Below are 18652 nucleotides of genomic sequence, written 5' to 3'. Positions count from 1 at the left end.
TTTGTGTGCTTATGGGCTATGGGGTTTTCTTTTTACTCCATAGGGTATCATCTATTCTTTATGTGTGTTACGCAGCACCCTCAGTGCAGTAACACAGGGGTGTCATAGTGACCCTCAAACATAGACTCCATACCCTGGGACTGACTACTGTCTCCCAGGGCATGTAAAGTCACCATTGACTTTACTAGTCCTAAATTGTGAACAGAACCAGTACAAACCATCATATTGTGGAAGTACTGGAAGGGGTTAATTATATTGCCCCTGGGTCTGTTTTCAAGGGGGCACTGTCCAGTCCCGCCCTTGTCGAGTTTCTGGCTGATGGCAGTGGTTACCATGCGAAATATTCCACTGGAATATTCCCTATGGGATTTTCCCATTGATTTTAAACGCACCACTTTTTGGTGCAATGTTAAAGATACCGCCGGTTTATTTAATATTAAATCAACGGTTGAGACTTTTTGCCAGAACTCTTTTCTAAAATGGCGTTTGTGTCAGTCTCTGTAATTCTGACCAAGGTAGAGCCCTTTGTTCCACTATTTTGGTGGGCTTCTCCACAGAAGCCCTCCAAGTGGTGCCACTCTGTCTGGGTTCCACAGGAAGGGTGGAGGGGGGAATTGGCACCCTGGACTGCGTTGCCTTAGCAACCCAAGTCGCACTCTACTCTGATTGGCCCAGTGGTGAGCCGCTCGGCTCACCACTTAGCATGTGTGATTGACAGCTAGGCTGATGAATGGGGGTTTTTCTGCATAAAATCAGGGCCTTTGGGCCTGGAACTTCAGAAGTCGCCACAGGACCCAAGAACCCAAAGAGGGACAAAGCTGAGCCATCTGCAACGACGACACCACCGGTGAAGCCCTGCTGCAGCTACCTCACCACTTTCCCAACGACGAGAGAAGATCTTCTGCTGGACTAGTCTTCTTCCTCTGAGCTGGTGGGACCAACCAGTTCACCCTTTTTCACCTTCCAAAGACGGCCCTTGGTCGAATCGCCCGTGCCAAGCACCCTGGCGGCCGGATAGCCAAGCTCACCACTTTTGATCGCGAATAAAAGGACCGCACCTTTTAATCGGGAACTCAGCGGCTGGTTTCATCCCTGTGCAGTGCAACGACTCCAAGTTTTCTCCTCTATGAGATCCTCTCTTCCCCTGGTCGGAACAACGAACTGCAATCACTGCCAGGAACTACTGCCCCTGCTGGAGCTTCCTTTCTCTTTAAGGTACTGTGTCCTGCCTGGCCTCCCTTTCTACAGATTGCTAAAGGTGACCCTTAAATCCTTGGCTTCTATACTGGGTTGGCTCCAGACCTCTAACGATATCTTTTGAATCACCCCAACCTCTTGTGAACACTCTGCAAAGACTTTCAGTGCATTTTAAACGGTGTGATCCTGGACACATTTCGCTTTGCTCCATTTAAGGTGGGCCTGGCCTATGAACTTTGGCTCTACAGTATAACCTGCCTTTCTCCCCTTGCTCTGAACTCTTAAGTGTTGGGAACTGTTTTTATTTTATGCTTTGCCTTTTCTCTCCCTTTTTAACCTAGACTATTGGAGTGCCATCTAGGTTAAGCACTCACTTTTGTCTTAACAAATAGTTGTACTTTAACCCTGACTTGTCTGATAGTTACCAAGGGAGGTGTGGATACTTACCAGACTGCGTTTTAGATTACTTTTCATTGAGATGCTAGTGTATTACCTAAAGTGTTTTAAATAAACAACTGTATACTTTTTATACAAAGCTCTGGTCAGTGTTTGTTTTCTCTACTGTGTTTTGACCCTATTGTGCATACTCCGCATACTGCCCTACTCTTCTTGAGAGAAGTCTGACTGCTCAGCCACAGCTACCAGGTAAATCTGGGTGGTACAGACTGCTACCAATTGGGTTTACTGCTGCTCCTGTGGTCTTAATATTTTTTGCAGTGTTCCCCAACGGAACTACACAGGATTCTGTCTAACACTAACTTGGTCCCAAGAATAGTATATTACTACCCTGAATGTATAACCTTAGGTTTGACTCACATTTGACTTGTTTCTTGCTCCCCTAAATAAGGTTTTACCTAGGTTGTTATACTTTGGTTTTGAGTTGGTTTTTATGATTGGGTTTATATGATGTGATGGTACTTACTTCCCCAAGATTTATCCTGGTCTACTTTAAATAAACCCTTAATTTTTACAATACATAGTGTTTCATTGTTCGGATCTTAGGTATGCACCCTCCTAAAATGAGCATGGCGGCTTTGTCCATGCTACCACATTGTCAGGTGTTACAGCCTTATACTAGGAGTGTTTGCTCCTAGAGTTGTCCCTGTCACAATATAGGTTGGCCTTCTATGCATTTGTCCACCAGGCCAGAGTATAGATAATCAGTCCTTGCAACTCCACAACACACTTTCATGGTGGCCGTTATCCTAGGTCCACAATTGGGTGCTTAAAAATCACCCATGCCCCAGACAGCCACATTGGCTACTAGGATTAGCATGAGTACTTCAGTAATAGGCCCTCTGGACACAAACAAAATGTTGGTAAACCAGGAATGCCCGCTAAGTGTATGGGACCCAGAAAGTTGGTCAGGAAAGACTCATTCTCTATTGCACCAATAGATTGTTGTCCATCCATTTTCCAGTGACAAGTATGAATCTTTAAATTAAAGATTTGCCATAATATGCCTACTCCTGTAGCTAGTGTTCAATGTGTTTTTGAGGGGACTATTGGCTCTTTTAACTACAGCTTCTATAGCTAAATGCATTGCTCTTGAAAATACATGTATTCTTTTTTCCCCTTCTATAATTCACATGTTTGTTAAAAACAATCATAGGATCAACAATTCATTTTCTCTTCTTTTCAGACAAAATTAGGCCCTCCGTCTCTACTTCATGGGACCCTGCGTGAATACCAGCAGATCGGACTGGACTGGTTAGTGAAGCAGTACCGCAAGAATCTGAATGGCATACTGGCGGATGAGGCAGGGCTTGGCAAGAACGTTCAAGTGATTGCCTTACTGGCCCACTTGGCGTGCAATGAAGGTAAGGATAAAACGGTCTCTCTGCCACGGGGAACGTATCCTGTGCTAGCGGTGCTTGAATGAGCGGAAAAGGGGCAGTGCAGAGGTTCCAGAGAGATTCTCTGAGGATATTGAATTGATATATTTCTATCGTGCTCGTACAGTGTTTCAGAGCACAACAAGGCAAGGGAGGGGAACAGGGGGAGAACAAAAAGTGATCTTACTGGGCCCAGTGACATTGAGAATGTGCAAGTGCATGGGATAGGCAAGGTGGAAAAGTGCATGGAAGGGGAGAAGTGGAAAGTGCAGAGAAGTGGAGAAACAGATAAATAATAAATAATGGCAACAGACAGTGGTAGTGCAGCCAACAAGTGGTAAGTGCTGGGGTAAAGGCAGCAGACAGGGTAGGTCTGAAGTACAGGAAGAAAATAAAATTGGGGGTTTGGGGTTAGGGGGGAGAATGTATGGGTACAGGTACAGACCTCAGTGCAAGGGGTGGCCTGGAGGCAGTGCGGGAGTGTGGCAGGATGAGCAGGTACCAGGGCCCAGAGGACAGAGGGTGGCCAGGTGCACGGTGCAGAGAGAGAACACATCAGCAGAGGAGAGGGTGGGTGGGCGCGAAGGCAGAAGCGAAGAGGAAAGGTCTTGAGGTGTTTCTGGGACGGAAGATGGTTCTCAAGTTTCAGAGTGGCATTGAGGCTGTTCCATAGGGAGGCCCAAGCCGAAGACAGATCTACCCCCAGCTTGTTTCTTTGAGAAACGGCTGGCCCTGAGGTAGTTGGAAGTAGAGGAGCGAAGAGCTCGAGAGGGGAGGTATTTATGTAGGGAAAGCTGAACGTATTTTGGACCCAGACCCCAGATAGCCTTGTGGACGATGCAGAGGGTTTTAAATTCAATCCTTGCATCCACTGGGAGCCAATGGAGAGATTTCAGAGCTGGGGAGATGATCCCAGCGCTTGAGGCCAAGGACAAGTCGAGATGTGGAAATAAAATTGAGTGAATATCATGACAAATCTTTTATTTTATGATGTATATTACTGTAGAATATATTTACAGGTTATTTTTACATTGTATACTAGCATTGGGAAATGTTTTACTTTTGCTGCTTTGCCTCCATAAACATCTCTGGAACCTTGGCACCCCTCCTTCCCCCAACACTGTTGGACAATTCATCATGTAACAATGTAAATCTACTTTAAAAATACTTTGCAGAATCAAAACAAGTTAGTGGATAATCTTTAGATATGCTTCTTACACAATTCCTACACCCTGAAGTGACTTCAATCACAAGGACAGTAATGTAATTTATATATCTCACTAGTTATACTTTGCAGATTCTGAGGTTGCAGAAAGAAAAGGTTTAGGGAAGGACAAAGGTTAAACAGTTTCTCAGGATATGTGAGGTCAACTGAATCTTACAATGGAATCTAGATAAACCTTTCCCAGTAACAGTCTGCAACAAGCTACCACCTATGAGGTACAAACGGTATCAAAATCGATGGGCTAGAAGAGTCTTCAGGCAGCCAGTCAATTGGGACACAGTCTATGGATCTGTTGCACTCCTTAGATCAAAGTCTTGCACAAAGTTAGAGAGTTTGTAGAAAAATCACTTGTAGGGTGACAAGCTGTTAAGCCTGTGAACAGAGTTGGAATCCACTCTAAAAGGTAAGTCACTGCAATTCCCAACTGAGAAGCACAGCTACAAGGCAATATGGTAAGTACCCCAAGCCTACACAGTACCTCTGGCTTGAAGAACATCTATTCTGGATTCTATCTTGCTACAGCGCAACAGACACTTGTTCCTGAGCCTCAGTCGTGGGGACAAGAGAGAGGATGTCTGGAGGGCTCCTGCGGCCTTACTTGGGTGTGTTGGGGAGAATTCTCAGAAATGTGCTAATTCCCTCCAGTTTAGCGACCCCCAGCAACTTTATTGGATTTTTAGGACTTGATTTGTTTTCCTGGGGCGACTGAGACAGTTTTTCCCACTCATGTATTTTAATGCGATTTCTGAGCTTTGTGTTTCTTTCGATTGTGGAGTCTGACAAACTCCATAGGCATCATCTTTTACATTGTGTCACACAGCACCTTCAGTGCAGTGGCACAGAAGTGTTTCAGATTTCCCAAAGGTTTAAACACCTATTCTTTTTTCACCATTTCTTTGTGGAAAGGTCCTTCTTGAGATTTACTCTGCGCGCCAAACCAGGTTTGGTCCCATTGTTCGCTTTGCCTTTTGGAGTGATTCACAAGTGAAGCCTGCCTCATGATCCAGGGTGTCTGGGGTAGGCAGGAAGTGAGGGAGTTGGCCGAAACTCCCTGTGCCTAGTCTCCTAGGAGTCCCAAATGCACTCTGTGGTGATTGGCCGGCTGACTGTCCGGCAAGGACAGCCACCCTGCTGGGTGACTGACAGCTAGGCTAGAATGAATAGGAGAGAACTGAATACAAGGCATGGCTTTTGGCTTGGAAGGCAGTCGACCACTGGATGAAGGAACCAAAGAAGAACTTGAAGAGGACACCTGCTGCAACCCCTGGACTGTTGGTTTGCCTGGTGAAGCCCTGCTGCTGTGCTGAATCTCCAAATTCGTATCGATAGCCCCTGCAAGGACGACTTCTTCCTTTTGAGTTGGTGGGACCAATCAACTCCAAAGTAAGCCACCTGGACATCCATTTCAGAGCTGGTTGAATTTCCAGAGTTGCTGTTGGAAACCGTATAGCCAGGGAGAGGAACATCAGATTTTGTGCGTTGCTTTTAAGCTCGCCTAGAACTTCAGGAAGCTCCTCCGGACTCCCAGGAAGCAGAACTGACTGAGACCGAGCCCCCTCAACAGAGGGCGGGACCGCAGAAGCCAGGACCTGCAGTGTTGCTACTTGTGGTAGACACGAGGAGCTGAAACACTAAATAGCCACTGATTTGAAGATTGCCAGTTGCAAGTGGTGACCGTCCCATTGCAGTGTAGGAGTCCCCAGAAGTCCTCCCTCTTGTCCCCATGACTGAGGCCGAGGAACAGAGAGATCTACACAGGTGCACAGGAACACAAATCATCTGCTGCACTTTTTCTTCAATGCAAAGGTACTGTAAAGTCTGTTTGAACTTACCTCTCATTGTAGAATTGCTTGCATCTTATACTATTCACAAGTCTAATTAGCTTGTTGCCCTAAATGTGATTCTTCTTTTCTTCAAAGACTTACAAAACATTGTGCAAAGACTTTTCCTACTTTTCTACCATTAGGGCTTCATCCAATATAAGACATTTGCCTATTGACTTTGGCTTAGCCTATTGTACTGACTCTTCTTGGAAGGGATCCAAAAGTATTTGCCTGCTTAAGAATATTTGTGGTCTCTTGTTCTAATATCCTTTTCCTTTTACCAAATTTAACAGTGTTCTAAATGCAAACAGTAAGATATTAATATCCCCAGCACCCTAGTTACTGAAGTCTCCTGGGGGTGTAGGTTGTGTATGTGGGCCATCCCAAAAGGGTCTTTACTGATTTAGAAACTAAGAGCGTACAGTATTGAAGTGTATTTGTGTGTCACTATCATATTGCTCCCTTCTGAAGAAGGCTTATTCTAACTGAAACATTAATTTATTGAAGAAACCTTGTAAGAGTTTATTTGAATACTTGTCACTGTGCAACTCCCCTACAGCTCACATTGACCCCTCTTGAGATGATCTTAGCTGCTCAACATGCTACCAAAACTGTGTAGTACAGGCTTTTACCAAAGGTTGGGTTTCCCATACCTATAGTCAGAATGGTGTGTAGTGCACCCAAAGGGTACGGCAAAGGTCGACAGCAGCTAGGGGCTATTTTTTGGTTTGTCTGCACTTCGCGGTTTCAGTGCTTAGCAAACTGCATCATCTCGGATACCGGTTGTGCTTCCTTCACTCCTTGGGACCTGCACTCTGGAGAGGGGACTCAGGATCTGGTTGTCCTGCTTCTGAGAATACTTGGGAGACTTCTGGAGCTTCTGGCTGGATTTCTTACCGCTTTAGACGTTTCCCTCGACTTGATTCTCAACACCCGGCATTGGGCTGCCAAAGCAACAGAGGCACAGCAAGTCTGGGGTGATGGTCCAGTGGAGTTTGTCTCTGGGTTAGTTGGTCCTCCCAACCCAAGGGAAGAAGTTGTCCTTTCTGGAGCTTCTCGTGTCGATCAGAAAAAGGAGTTTCAGCACAGCAGCAGGGCTTCACCGGGCAATTCAAAGGTCCAGGAGGTTGCCGCAAGCTTTGTTCACGATTTTAGTCTGGTGTTTCTCCCAGTGGTCGACTCTGCCTCTAGTACCAAAACCCTCTCCTTTTAAGCAGGTTTCTTCCATTCATGCACAGCCTACGCTGTCAGTAACTCTGCAGGGTGGCTGTCCTGAAAGGACAGCCAGCCAATCGCGACTGGTTGCATTCAGGCTTTCCTAGAGCCAAAGGACACCAGAGTTTCGGGACACTGCCTCACATCCTGTCCTTCCAGACACACTTGAGCCTGGAGCGGTCTTCAGGGCTGAAGCCTAGGGCTCAAACCTGGCTTGGCATGCAGAGTGAAACCCAAGAAAGACTTCACAACCAGAAAATTGCGAAAAAAGTCCAGGGCCATTTGGACAAAATGGTCACCCATGGGAGCTACACTGCAGCTGAGGCTTCGGCCTGCGGTAGAAAAGCACAATGGTAGGAAAATTAAATCACCCGCCATTTAAAGTATTGAGGGTAACATACATGTTAAATACAGAGAGTAGGATAAGGGCCTACTCGGTAACCGCCCAGCACTCACATAAAATGGTGTGTGCTGTGCCTAAAAAGAGAAAAGGTAAGTGTTAGAGAGAATTCTCATTTCAAATGGATTGTGTCCTCCCACATATTCCTTCTTTGATAAATCCACTTACAGCTTGCTGGCCTCGGAAAAGGTTTTCACAGTAGAGGGCGCTGCGTGTCGATGTCCCTAGAGTCTGTGTCCCTCAAAGCCTCCGTATCGGCGCTGACTTCACCATGGGTATAAATAGTCTTGCGCAGTGTCCGTTGCGAAGTTATGTTTTTCCTAGCTTCGTAAGCCTCGGACGCAACGCTCGGTTCTTCATTAAACTCTGAAATCTTCATCCTACAATGGCATCTTCGTCCACTTCGACGCCACGATCCGGCTTCAGAAAATGTTGATTGTGCAAAAAAGATGTCCTTAATCAGATCCTCACATGATCTGTTTGTGGTGCCTGCGATCAGAGCACCAGTGTTCGGAATGTGAGGAGTGTATCTCCATGACGGCGAAAGCCTTGAAGGAGCGTAGGGGGGAATCTGGAAAAAGGTAAGACCGTTAAATCCTCTACCCCTTCGAAATTGTCCTCGGCTGAGTCGAGAAATTCGTCTCCTCGCCATCGAAAGAAACCTTCCCGCTCGAGGTCTCTAAGTGGTTCTCACCACTCATTTAGATAGACATTCTAAGTAGGGGCGTCATAGATCTTCTTCCTCTTCATCCTCTAATTCTCCAGAAAGGGTCACCTTCCACACTAAACACAGCTCTCCAGCGAAGTGGGAGTAATTGTGCAAAAAAATGCTTCGGGTCTTTGAGAACTCAGCCTTGTCCCCCTCGGAGATACCTAGAGGTGATACCCTGGTTGAAAAACCCGAAAAACAAAAGCTGTGAGTTGTTGAACCCGGCAAACAAAAGCCCTCGAGCGTCACAAACCCTTGAGTAAAGACAAGAATTCTTCAAATAAAACTGCGTCATCGACGCCATCGTCGAAGGTGCCTTCGACGCGCAAGTCTTTCATAGTCGTCGACCCCGATGAAAGAGAAGCCCTCGAAGCCTCGGGCCTCCACTGTACCATCAGCACTAGAAGTGTTGAAGGACCCATCCAAGGCGTTGAATGTGACGTCGACAATATCGACGACACCAAGTAGAATTCAGATTCTCTCAGGCCATTTTTGAATATTTCTACGCCGTTTGTAGGTTTGTCGAGACCTATGACATCTACATCGACAACTACAACTTTATCCCAAGCAGTGTCTACCAATTTGGCACCCTCTTCTCTTGAAATGGGTTTTACCCCTTATCCACGCTCTGACTAGTTCAGAGCTTTATCCTCCATCTATGAAGGAGAGGACTCTGATAATGAGACCTTTTGGTTTACAGACTTGAAGAGTTCATATTCCAGAGGAGCGAATATCTGAGGTTATATTAAGAGATCTTCAAGAATCTTTACAAGATGCCAGTGCCATAGATACCTCTCCAGAGGCGGAATTTGCCAGACCAGAACCTGGAGGGCATGCAGAAATGTCTTACAGAGCCGTTATGGCAAGAATTATGGAGGAGGACAACACCTGCACCCTCTTTCCAACAAGATGATCTTAGACATCTTTGATAAAGGGCCTCAAGAAGACCCTATAGTTCATTTTCATGCAGCATTGCAGAGAAAAGTAACTGCAAATTGGGAAACACCAGAGATTCTCCTTGCAGTCAATAAAAAGCTCTCTGCAAAGTAGAGTGTGTCAGCCTCAGACCCTGTATACATAAGTAAACACCCAACCCCAGACAGTTTAGTAATGCAGGCTGCAACGTTGTTGAGTAGTAAATCAGCATACCCCACTATACCACAAGATAGAGACGACAAAAGATTTTATACCATGTTTAAAAAGATCTTTTCAGCATGCAGCATGGCACCTAAATCGAACGCCACTTGCACACTAGCGAGATTCAGTCACACCCTTTGGCAGTGCGCTTAATCGGCAGCTGACCGTCTCCCAGAAAGAGAGGAACGAGATGCATTCTTGAATATCAAGGATATGATATGGCATTTGTAATGCGCCTATACATAAGTGTTTCAAGGCATGACGAAGACGGGGGGGGGGGGGGGAACAAGGGGAGAACAGACAACGATCCTACTAGGCCAGGTGTCATTCAGATCGCGAAAGTGCAAGGGGAAGGGGAGAGGGGAAGTGCAGTACATGGTTAGTCGAATACAAGATAAATAGGGCCAGCTGGTGGCAAGTGCAAGATAAGTGCCGGTAGAAGGGGCTGTAGGATACAGAGACAGTCCCGTAGTGCAGGTAGGCAGTGCAGGGAAGAGTGGCTGGGCCAAGGACCGAGATCGGTGAATGGCCAGTTGCAGATTCAGTGCAAGTTCAGTGATTTTAGCAGGGGAGAGAGGGAGAGAAAGCGGAGGCAAAGAGGAAGGTTTTGAGGTGCTTCCGGAGATGGTTCTCCTCGTTTCAGGGAGGCCCATGCTGCGGAGAGAGATCTACCCCCAGCTCGTTGTTTGGAGAAGCGGCTGACCCTGAGGGAGTTGGAGTTGGATGAGCGAAGAGCTCAAGAAGGAAGATATTTAGGAAGAGAGCGTTGAAGGTATTTTGGCCCAAGGCCCCAAAAGGCCTTGTGGACAATGCAGCGGGTTTTGAACTTAATCCTCGCAGCCACTGGGAGCTAGTGTAGCGATTTCAGTCCTGGAGAGATACGGTCCCTGGGCTTGAGGCCAAGGACAAGTCTCGCAGTCCTGTTCTGGATGAGTTGCAAAGGGCAGAGAGTAGAGGCAGGAAGATTTAGAAAGAGGCTGTTACAGTAGTCCAACCTCGAGAGAACCAGGGCTCTGGAGACAGTGAGCTTCTGGGGAAAGGAGAGGAAAGGAAGGATACCTCTGAGGAAGCGTAGCTGGTAGTGTGACTTCTTAGAGACGTCAGATATGTGAGGAGAGAAAGAGTGCGTAGTCGAAGATGACCCTGAGGTTTTTTGCCTTGCAGGTTGGAGCAGGAAGAGGGCCAATGGGAAGGATGTGATGTGCGAGTCCCTCCAAACGGGTCTCGACTCTGCTGACAGCATCAGCAGAGCGATGTCGGCGAGTACCACAATCCATAGATTTGCGTGGTTGCGGAAATCTGGTTTTGCCCTTCATGTACAAGCCAGGCTTCTGAATATGCCCTTTGACGGTACCCAACTATTTGGCAAGAAAGCTGATGACAGCCTGGAAAAATTGCAAACCTCAAAGGCGGCAGCAAAATCGCTTGGGGCTGCAATTCAAACTCCAAATCGCCCCACAGGTATATCCTGGAGGGGGAAGCCTTTTAGTTTTACTCCGCATTCGGAAAAGGCAGAGGACAGACAGCTCAAAGGGGCCAGAAACAATTCACCCATTGTGGACGGGTCAAAGGTACCAAGTCTGCATCAGCAGGTGCTGCTTTACCCTCAGCATCTGCGTCAGCCGCTTCTAAACCCCTGAGGTCTCTCCACACAACACCAGTAGGAGGCAGGTTAACTCAGCATCTTCAGAATGACAGGCTATGATGTCAGATGGTTCAGCATTGGAAACAGTTGCCCAAGGTTACTGCCTGACTTTCCTACACACTCCTCAGTCATCGACCGGGGAACAACTGTTTGAAGCTTCCAGACCCGCTCCCTATGCAGGAAATTTCAGACCTGCTAGAGAAAGGTGCCATAGAACCGGTACCTATAGCGGAGAGGAACAAGGGTTGGTATTCCCCCTACTTCCTAATATCAAAGGACACCGGAGGATTGAGACCCATCTTGGACTTGCGAGAATTGAACAAATTCCTCAGGAACGACAAGTTCAAGATGGTAACCCTTTCTCAGATCCTTCAGGCCCTCCAATTCCAGGATTGGTTGGCATCTCTGGACCTTCAGGATGCTTGCTTTCATGTGCCAATCCATCACAAACACAGGGAGCATCTGAAGTTCGCCATTGGCAGCTCTCACTATCAATTTTGGGTTCTGCCATTTGGGCTGACCTCCGCCCGAGGGTCTTCACCAAGCTAATGGCGGTTGTGGCAGCAAGTTTAAGGAGTGAAGGGATTCATGTCTACCCCTACCTGGATGACTATTTGATCAGAGCAGTGTCCCCGGAACAAGCTCTGGTCCATCTAGATTGTTTGCCACTCCCTCCACAAACTAGTATTCTCCCTCAACTTGAAGTCACAGATGATACCATCACAGAAACTCCAGTTCCTTTGGAGCAGCCCTGGACACATCCCTGGGAAAAACCTCGCCACCAGAAGTGAGGGCTCAAGATATTCTACAGATGGTCACCAGATTTCTAAATGCCCAACGTCTACCAGCCTTCGACTTATTGAGGTTGCTCGACCTCATGGCATCCTGCATTTTTCTAGTGCCAGAGGCTCACCTGAGAATGAGATCTCTCCAGTGGGCGCTAAGGAACCAGTGGCCACAATTCTCAGGAAGAATATCAGATCTCCTACAAATCCCGGACAGAGTAGCACGAGACCTTCGGTGGTGGGCCTGTTGGGAGAACATCTTGAAAGGAGAACAGTTTTGGCAACCATGGCCGGAGATAACAGTAGTCACGGACGCTTCACTCATGGGGTGGGGGGCCCATGCCAACGAATTAACCATCAGTGGTCGTTGGTCTCCATCGGGGTCCAGACTACACATCAATCTATTAGAGCTGATAGCGATCAGACAGGCACTGAAAGCTTTCCTGCCATCAGTACAGGGAAAACATTTCCTTATCATGACAGACAACACAGTGGCCATGCACTACCTCAACAAAAGAGGCGGTGTAGGGTCACTGTACAGAGGGGCAATGCAGCTCTGGTTCTGGGCAATTCAAGAAGGAATTTCTCTATCGGCAGTACACCTAGCCGTGGAGAAGAACACGACGGCCGATGCTCTGAGCAGGCAGAACAGTCTCCCACAAGTGGGAACTAGCTCAGGAAGTCCTTCAAGAGATATTCACCCTTTGGGGAACCCTTCAGGTGGATCTGTTCGCCACCAGTATCAACCGGAAGTGCGATCAGTATTGCTCAAGAGAATTTCCCCCGAGAGAAGCTCTAGGGGATGCGTTTGTGGTGGACTGGGAGTTTCCACTTCTGTATGCGTTTCCTCCAGTCCCCGTCATTCCTCAAGTGATCAGGAGGTTGAGGAGATTCCGGAAGCCCATGATCCTAATTGCCCCGTATTGGGCCAGGAGAACGTGGTACCCGGATCTTCTAGACATGTCATTCTGTCCTCCGATTCGTCTTCCACAAAGAGAGGACCTTCTTTCGCAAGAGGGAGGTCAGGTTCTCCATCTGGAGATCAGGACTCTCAACCATCATGCTTGGTTTCTGAAAGGTTGAGATACAAGGATTGGGACCTCCCGGATGACGTAATGGAGGTGTTGCTTTCCACCAGGAGGCCAGCAACTAAATCTTTATACTGCTGCCGTTGGAACAAATTCTGCAGCTGTTGTAGAGATAAAAATATTGACCCCTTTTTCATGTAGTACACTGATGGTGTTATCTATCTTACTATATTTGGCAAATTCAGGCCTTCAAGTTGGTACAATTAAGGGTTACCTCGCCGCACTGTCAATCTTTAAGCGCACGGCTGAGGAGCCTTCATATTTCAACTTGCCCATAGTCATTAACTTTCTGAAGAGATTGACACATGTCTTTCCCCCAACTCCTTTTCAAGTTCCCCTGTGGGATTTAAATCTAGTCTTAAAATGTCTAATGAGTACTCCATTTGAACCTCTTCTTTCCTGTCCATTAAGGTTTCCCACTCTTAAAACAGTCTTCCTAGTGACTTTAACTTCTGCTAGAAGAGTGAGCGAATTACAAGCTTTATCTTGGAAACCTCCTCATACAGTCTTTCACAAGGATAAGGTAGGTCTTCAAGAGAAGCTAAATTTCCTCCCAAAGGTGGTCTCAGAATTCCATATTACACAAAAAATAACCTCACCTTCAGTTTACCCTCCTCATCCAGGGAGAAAGGAATAGATTGCACAAGCTGGATCCAAGCCGTGCCTTGAATTTCTACATTAAGACTTGCAAGGATAAAACCAGCAGATCTGTTATTTGTGGGGTATGCAGGACATAAACTAGGTTTGCCTATCACGAAACAAACCATCTCAAGATGGAAAATTCTAACTATCATAGAAAGCTATAAATTAGCGGGGAAAGAGCCTCCTCAACACCTCAGGGCTCATTCAACCAGGGGTATTGCAGCCACGTCAGCTGTTCAAAGAGGAGTTCCAATTAAAGACATATGTGCGGCTGCCACATGGTCGTCTTCACATATGTTCACCAAATTCTGCAGTCTAGTCTCCTGGCTAGTAGAGGAATCTAAATTTGGGAAAGCTGTGTTGCACTCTGTACATTTTTAAAAAAATAATTACTTTTACTCCCGCCTCCTATACACATTACAGCTTTGGGAGTGTTTTAAAGATGAGGAATACGCGGGAGGAGATAATCCATTCGAAGAATAAGTTACTTACCAACTGTAACGTTGTTTCGACTGGCTGTTCCTCCCACGTATTCCTTATCACCCCTCCCATCCTTCCCCGCAGTAAAACTTCCCTTGTAGTTGCAGCCTACGCTCCTTCAAGGGTATTAACCATCTCATACAAAGCACAAATGGCACCTCAAAACCGAACTGAGCAACGGATGCTGCGCGAGACTATTTATACCCAGGGTGATGTCGGTGAAAAAAATGTTTGAGGCCAGCAAGCTGGAAATGGATTTATCAAAGATAAGGAATACGTTGGAGGGACATCCAGTCGAAAGAACGTTACAGTTGGCAAGTAACTTGTTCTTCTGTGCAAATTCGCTTCAACCTTAGAGACCCCCAGCTCCTTTGCTGTACTTTAGGACTTTTTTATTTCAACCCTGCAGTGAGCCCTTTTTCTCACCCTCGTGTTTTGACCTGATTTGGATGTTTTTCCTTTGTTTGGAGTCTGACAAACTCCATAGACGTCTACTTTTTGTATGGTGACGCACTGCACCTTCAGTGCAGTGTCCCAGAGAAGAAATCTGTTAGATTTCTCATAAGGTTTAAAGACCTTTTCTTGCGTGAACTACTGTTCCCAAGAATAGTAAAGTGAAATTGTCTTTACTTAACTTTTCTCTTTGTAGGCCCAGCACACACCATGTTATGTTGAGTGCTGGGTGGTTACTTAGTAGCCCCTTTTCATACCTACTCATGTAAACATGTCTATGTTGCCTTCACTACTTTAAATGGCTGGTGGCATGGTTTAATCTTCCTACCATTGTCCTTTCCTACCGCAGGCTGAATCCTCAGCTGCAGTATAGTACCCATAGGTGGCCATTTTGTCAATCTTTCTTCCTTTTTTGCCATTTTCTGGTTTTGAGGTTTTTCTTGGGTTTTACTCTGCGCGCCAAGCCGGGTTTTGAGCCCTTTGTTTTGCTTTTGGCTTGCTTCAGTACTGAAACTCGCCTCTAGCTCCAGTGTCTCCAAGGCCAGGAAGTGAGGGAGGTGCCCAAAACTCCCATGTAATTTTGTCTTTAGGAATGTCTGAATTTACCCAGTCCTGAATGGCTGGCTGGTTTTGAGTGACAGCTAGGCTGTGCATGAACCGGAGAATCCTGCTTAAAAGGAGTGTTTTTGGACGTAAGACTGAGTCGACCACTGGGAAAAACACCCCGACGACAAAACCGTGAGCAAAGCTTGCTGTATCCTCCAGGACCTTTTTAATTGCCCGTTTAAGCCCTGCTGCTGTGCCGAAACTTTTCTGATTGACAAGAGAAGCTCTAGAAGGGACAACTTCTTCCCTTGGGTTAGTGGGACCAACTAACCAGAGTCAAACTCCACTGGACCACCTTACCCAACTGACTGTACATCTTTGCTGCTGCAGGAACCAAGTGCCAGGGGTCGAGAAATTCGTAGTCGTGTGCAACTTCTGCAATCTATCCAGAAGCTCAGGAGTCTCCTAAGAACCCTCCAGAAGTAGGACGACCAGAGTTAGTTCCCTCACTAGAATGTAGGACTCGAGGAGTGAAGGAAGCCCAATCTGTGTCCAGGATTCACAGTGGTGCTGTTTACCAAGCACTGAAACTACAAAGGGCTGCTGATCTGAAAAGAACCTGTAGCTGCTGCCGACGTTCATATTGCTGCCGCAGGAATCCTCTAGGCGCCCGCCCTCTTGTCCCCACGACTGAGGCCCAGGAACCCTGGATCTGCATCACTGCAACCAGACAGAAGCCAGCTGGACTACTCTTCTAACCAAAGGTACTGTTCCGACTAGCCGTACGTACTTCATTGTCTTTAACTTTGCTCTTGTCAGGTGCGCCTCGACTCTTTGGAGTTTGTTCTTTCAGTTCTTCGAACCTGTTAGTTTGTGAAGTATTGTCGGGATGTCTTCCTCTTCTTCCACCCCGCGTCCGGGCTTCAAGAAGTGTGGGGACTGCAGGTCCAAGATGTCGGTCACGGACTCGCACAACGCCTGCCTCTGGTGCCTCGGGGCGTCCCATGACACAGATGATTGTGTCGACTGCCAGTCGCTTACGCCCAAGGTCTTGCGGGAACGTAAGAAGGAGCTGTCGATCGGTAAGGTGTCCAAGCCCCGGAAGGCGAGGTCCACTGGGCTTTCGACGGACGATTCGAGGGGCGACTCTCCGCATCGTAGTCGTAAGTCTAGGGAGTCTCAGTCCCGGAGTGGGTCCCGCCACTCATCTGCCTCTTCGAGGCACTCCCGGAAGCGCCGTCATCGGTCGCCTTCCCCGTCCTCATCCGAGGTCTCCGCCCGTCGGCAGGTTTCTTATCCCATCAAGCATTCCTCTCTGGAGGAATGGGCTTCCTTCGGGAAGAAAATGTTGGCGATTCTTGAATCGCAGGGCTCCGGTCCGTCGGCGCCTCCGAGAGGGGTCGGTCGTGACCGTACTGGAGACACCACTCGTACGCCTTCGGGCTCGGGTGGTCGGCACGATTCGTGGGAGAGGTCCCGTTCGGACAAGGGGAATCGTTCCAGTCATGCCCGTTCCAGGTCCCGGTTCTCGACGTGCTCAAGCCCGTGTGCACCTGTGAAGTCTTCGAGACGTCGACGCCGGTGGCGCCGAGGTCGTCGACAGACTCGAGGCTCCGCCTCGGAGGAAGTCGACACCATCGGCGCCCAGGCTGTCGAAGGACACGCTTGGGACTCCGCCCTCGAGGTCTGTGTTGATGCTGTCGGCCCCGCGCTCGAAGCCGATTCACTCGACACTGTTGATGCCTTTCGAGGCTGTGGTGTTGGAGGTACCCCGTGGCATGGGGGAACCCCCTAGAAAGGCTCTGGCCAAGGCAAAACATGCCTTTCTCCCTTATTCATTGCCCACTTTCCAGCCTATGGAGTATATTTCTGAGGTGGAAGAGGGTTCTTAAGATGGGTTAGTTCCGGACACGGTATTAGATGAGATTCTTTCTGGTCATAGCCAGATTGAGGACTGCATGACGCCAGTGGTCTGGACACCTCTCCGGAGGTAGGGTTCTGTAGGCCTGTGCCTGGCACCCATGCCGAGTCACCGTACCGGCGCCTTATGTCGAGGGTCACAGACTACTTGGGGTGGTCGGCGCCCCCGGTTTATTTTTGTGCAGGATGACCTGACGGATATCCTCGACCAAGGTCCACCCACTGACCCGGTACTGGCTTCCATATGGCTCTGCAGAGAAGGGTGGCAGCGGCTTGGTCTGCTCCGGAAAGTCTCCCGGCAGTGGGCAAGTCTTTGCCGCGAAAATACCGCCCAGCCAGTAGTGACCCCTGCTACTTGACCACGCACCCCACTTCGGAGAGTTTGGTGGTGCAGGCGGCTACGGCTCCAGCAAAGCAGGCGTCGTATTCTACCACCCCTCCCGATGGGAACGACAAGTGTTTTGATGGCTGGGCGACGAAAGTGTTTTCTTCAGGGGGTATGGCTCTTCAGGCGGCCAACTCCGTATGTGCCCTTGTCACATTTCACACACACTCTGTGGAACTGTATTTCATTAGAGGCTGAACATATTCCCAAAGGGGACGAACGGGATGGTTTTCTTGCTATTATTCAGGATGGCAAGGATGCCATGTGTGAGTCCGTTCAGTCAGGTTTGGACATGGCAGACTGTGTCAGCCAGTCCATGGCGGCGAGCACTGTGATACGCAGGTTTGCGTGGTGAGGAAGTCGGGGTTTGCTCCTGATGTGCAAGCCAGACTCCTCAACATGCCATTTGATGGTGAACATCTTTTTGGCAGCAAGGCTGACGAAAGCCTTGAGAGGTTTCAGACCTCCAAAGCTGCAGCAAAGTCGTTGGGCGCTGCAGTCCGCCAACCTTCGCCTTTTCGTCCTAGGGGACAGCAGTGGAGGGGAGGTTCCTTTCGTTATTACTCAACCTTTAGTAAAGCGAGAGGAGCTGCAAGTCAAAGGGGCAACCGTAGGAGTGCCAGAGGTGGAAAACAAGGTACTCGAGGTGCCAAGGCCACGCAAGCAGTTGCCTCTTTGCCCTAAGACAATGCCGCAGCCGCTTCTGCTCAGTCATGAGGCCCATGCTTCACCGGTTGGGGGAAGGCTGGTGCAGCATCTTGTAGAATGGCGTGCCATTACTTCAGATGTGTGGGTTCTGGAGATCATAGCCCACGGCTACTGTCTTCCTTTCCGGCAGAGGCCTCATGACAATCCACCGTTGAATCTCTCTTTGAAGAGTCCGGATCCGCTCCTTGTGCAGGAAATTCAATCCCTGCTGGAGAAAGGCGCCATAGAACTAGTGCCTGTAGCGGAGAGGAACAAGGGATGGTATTCCCCTTATTTTTGGATTTTGCAGAAAGATGGGGGATTGAGACCCATCATGGACAAACTCCTCAGGAAGGACAAGTTCAAGATGGTTACTCTCAAGTTCTCCAGACCCTTCAACTTCCGGACTGGTTGGTGTGTCTCGACCTCAAGGACGCTTATTTTCATGTGCCGATCCATCCCACACACAAGAAGTAAGTG

At 48.1% G+C, this 18652-nt stretch overlaps 1 protein-coding gene across 6 annotated transcripts in view; it reads left to right on the top strand.

The window, feature by feature from the left end:
* EP400 (E1A binding protein p400) overlaps nucleotides 1-18652 on the top strand; it is a 1542855-nt gene that overhangs the window by 588750 nt on the left and 935453 nt on the right. For all 6 annotated transcript variants that reach the window (XM_069620067.1, XM_069620064.1, XM_069620063.1 and 3 more), the window contains one exon: nucleotides 2840-3017. In XM_069620067.1, coding sequence (XP_069476168.1) covers nucleotides 2840-3017 — 178 coding nt within the window. The remainder of the gene's footprint in view (nucleotides 1-2839; nucleotides 3018-18652) is intronic.

This window comes from Ambystoma mexicanum, chromosome 10 (genome assembly GCF_040938575.1).
Source record: "Ambystoma mexicanum isolate Mex_15411 chromosome 10, UKY_AmexF1_1, whole genome shotgun sequence".
Classification (NCBI taxonomy): Eukaryota; Metazoa; Chordata; class Amphibia; order Caudata; family Ambystomatidae; genus Ambystoma; species Ambystoma mexicanum.
The sequence above is the reverse complement of the archived record's forward strand: the minus strand, read 5'-3'. Positions and strand labels throughout refer to the sequence as shown.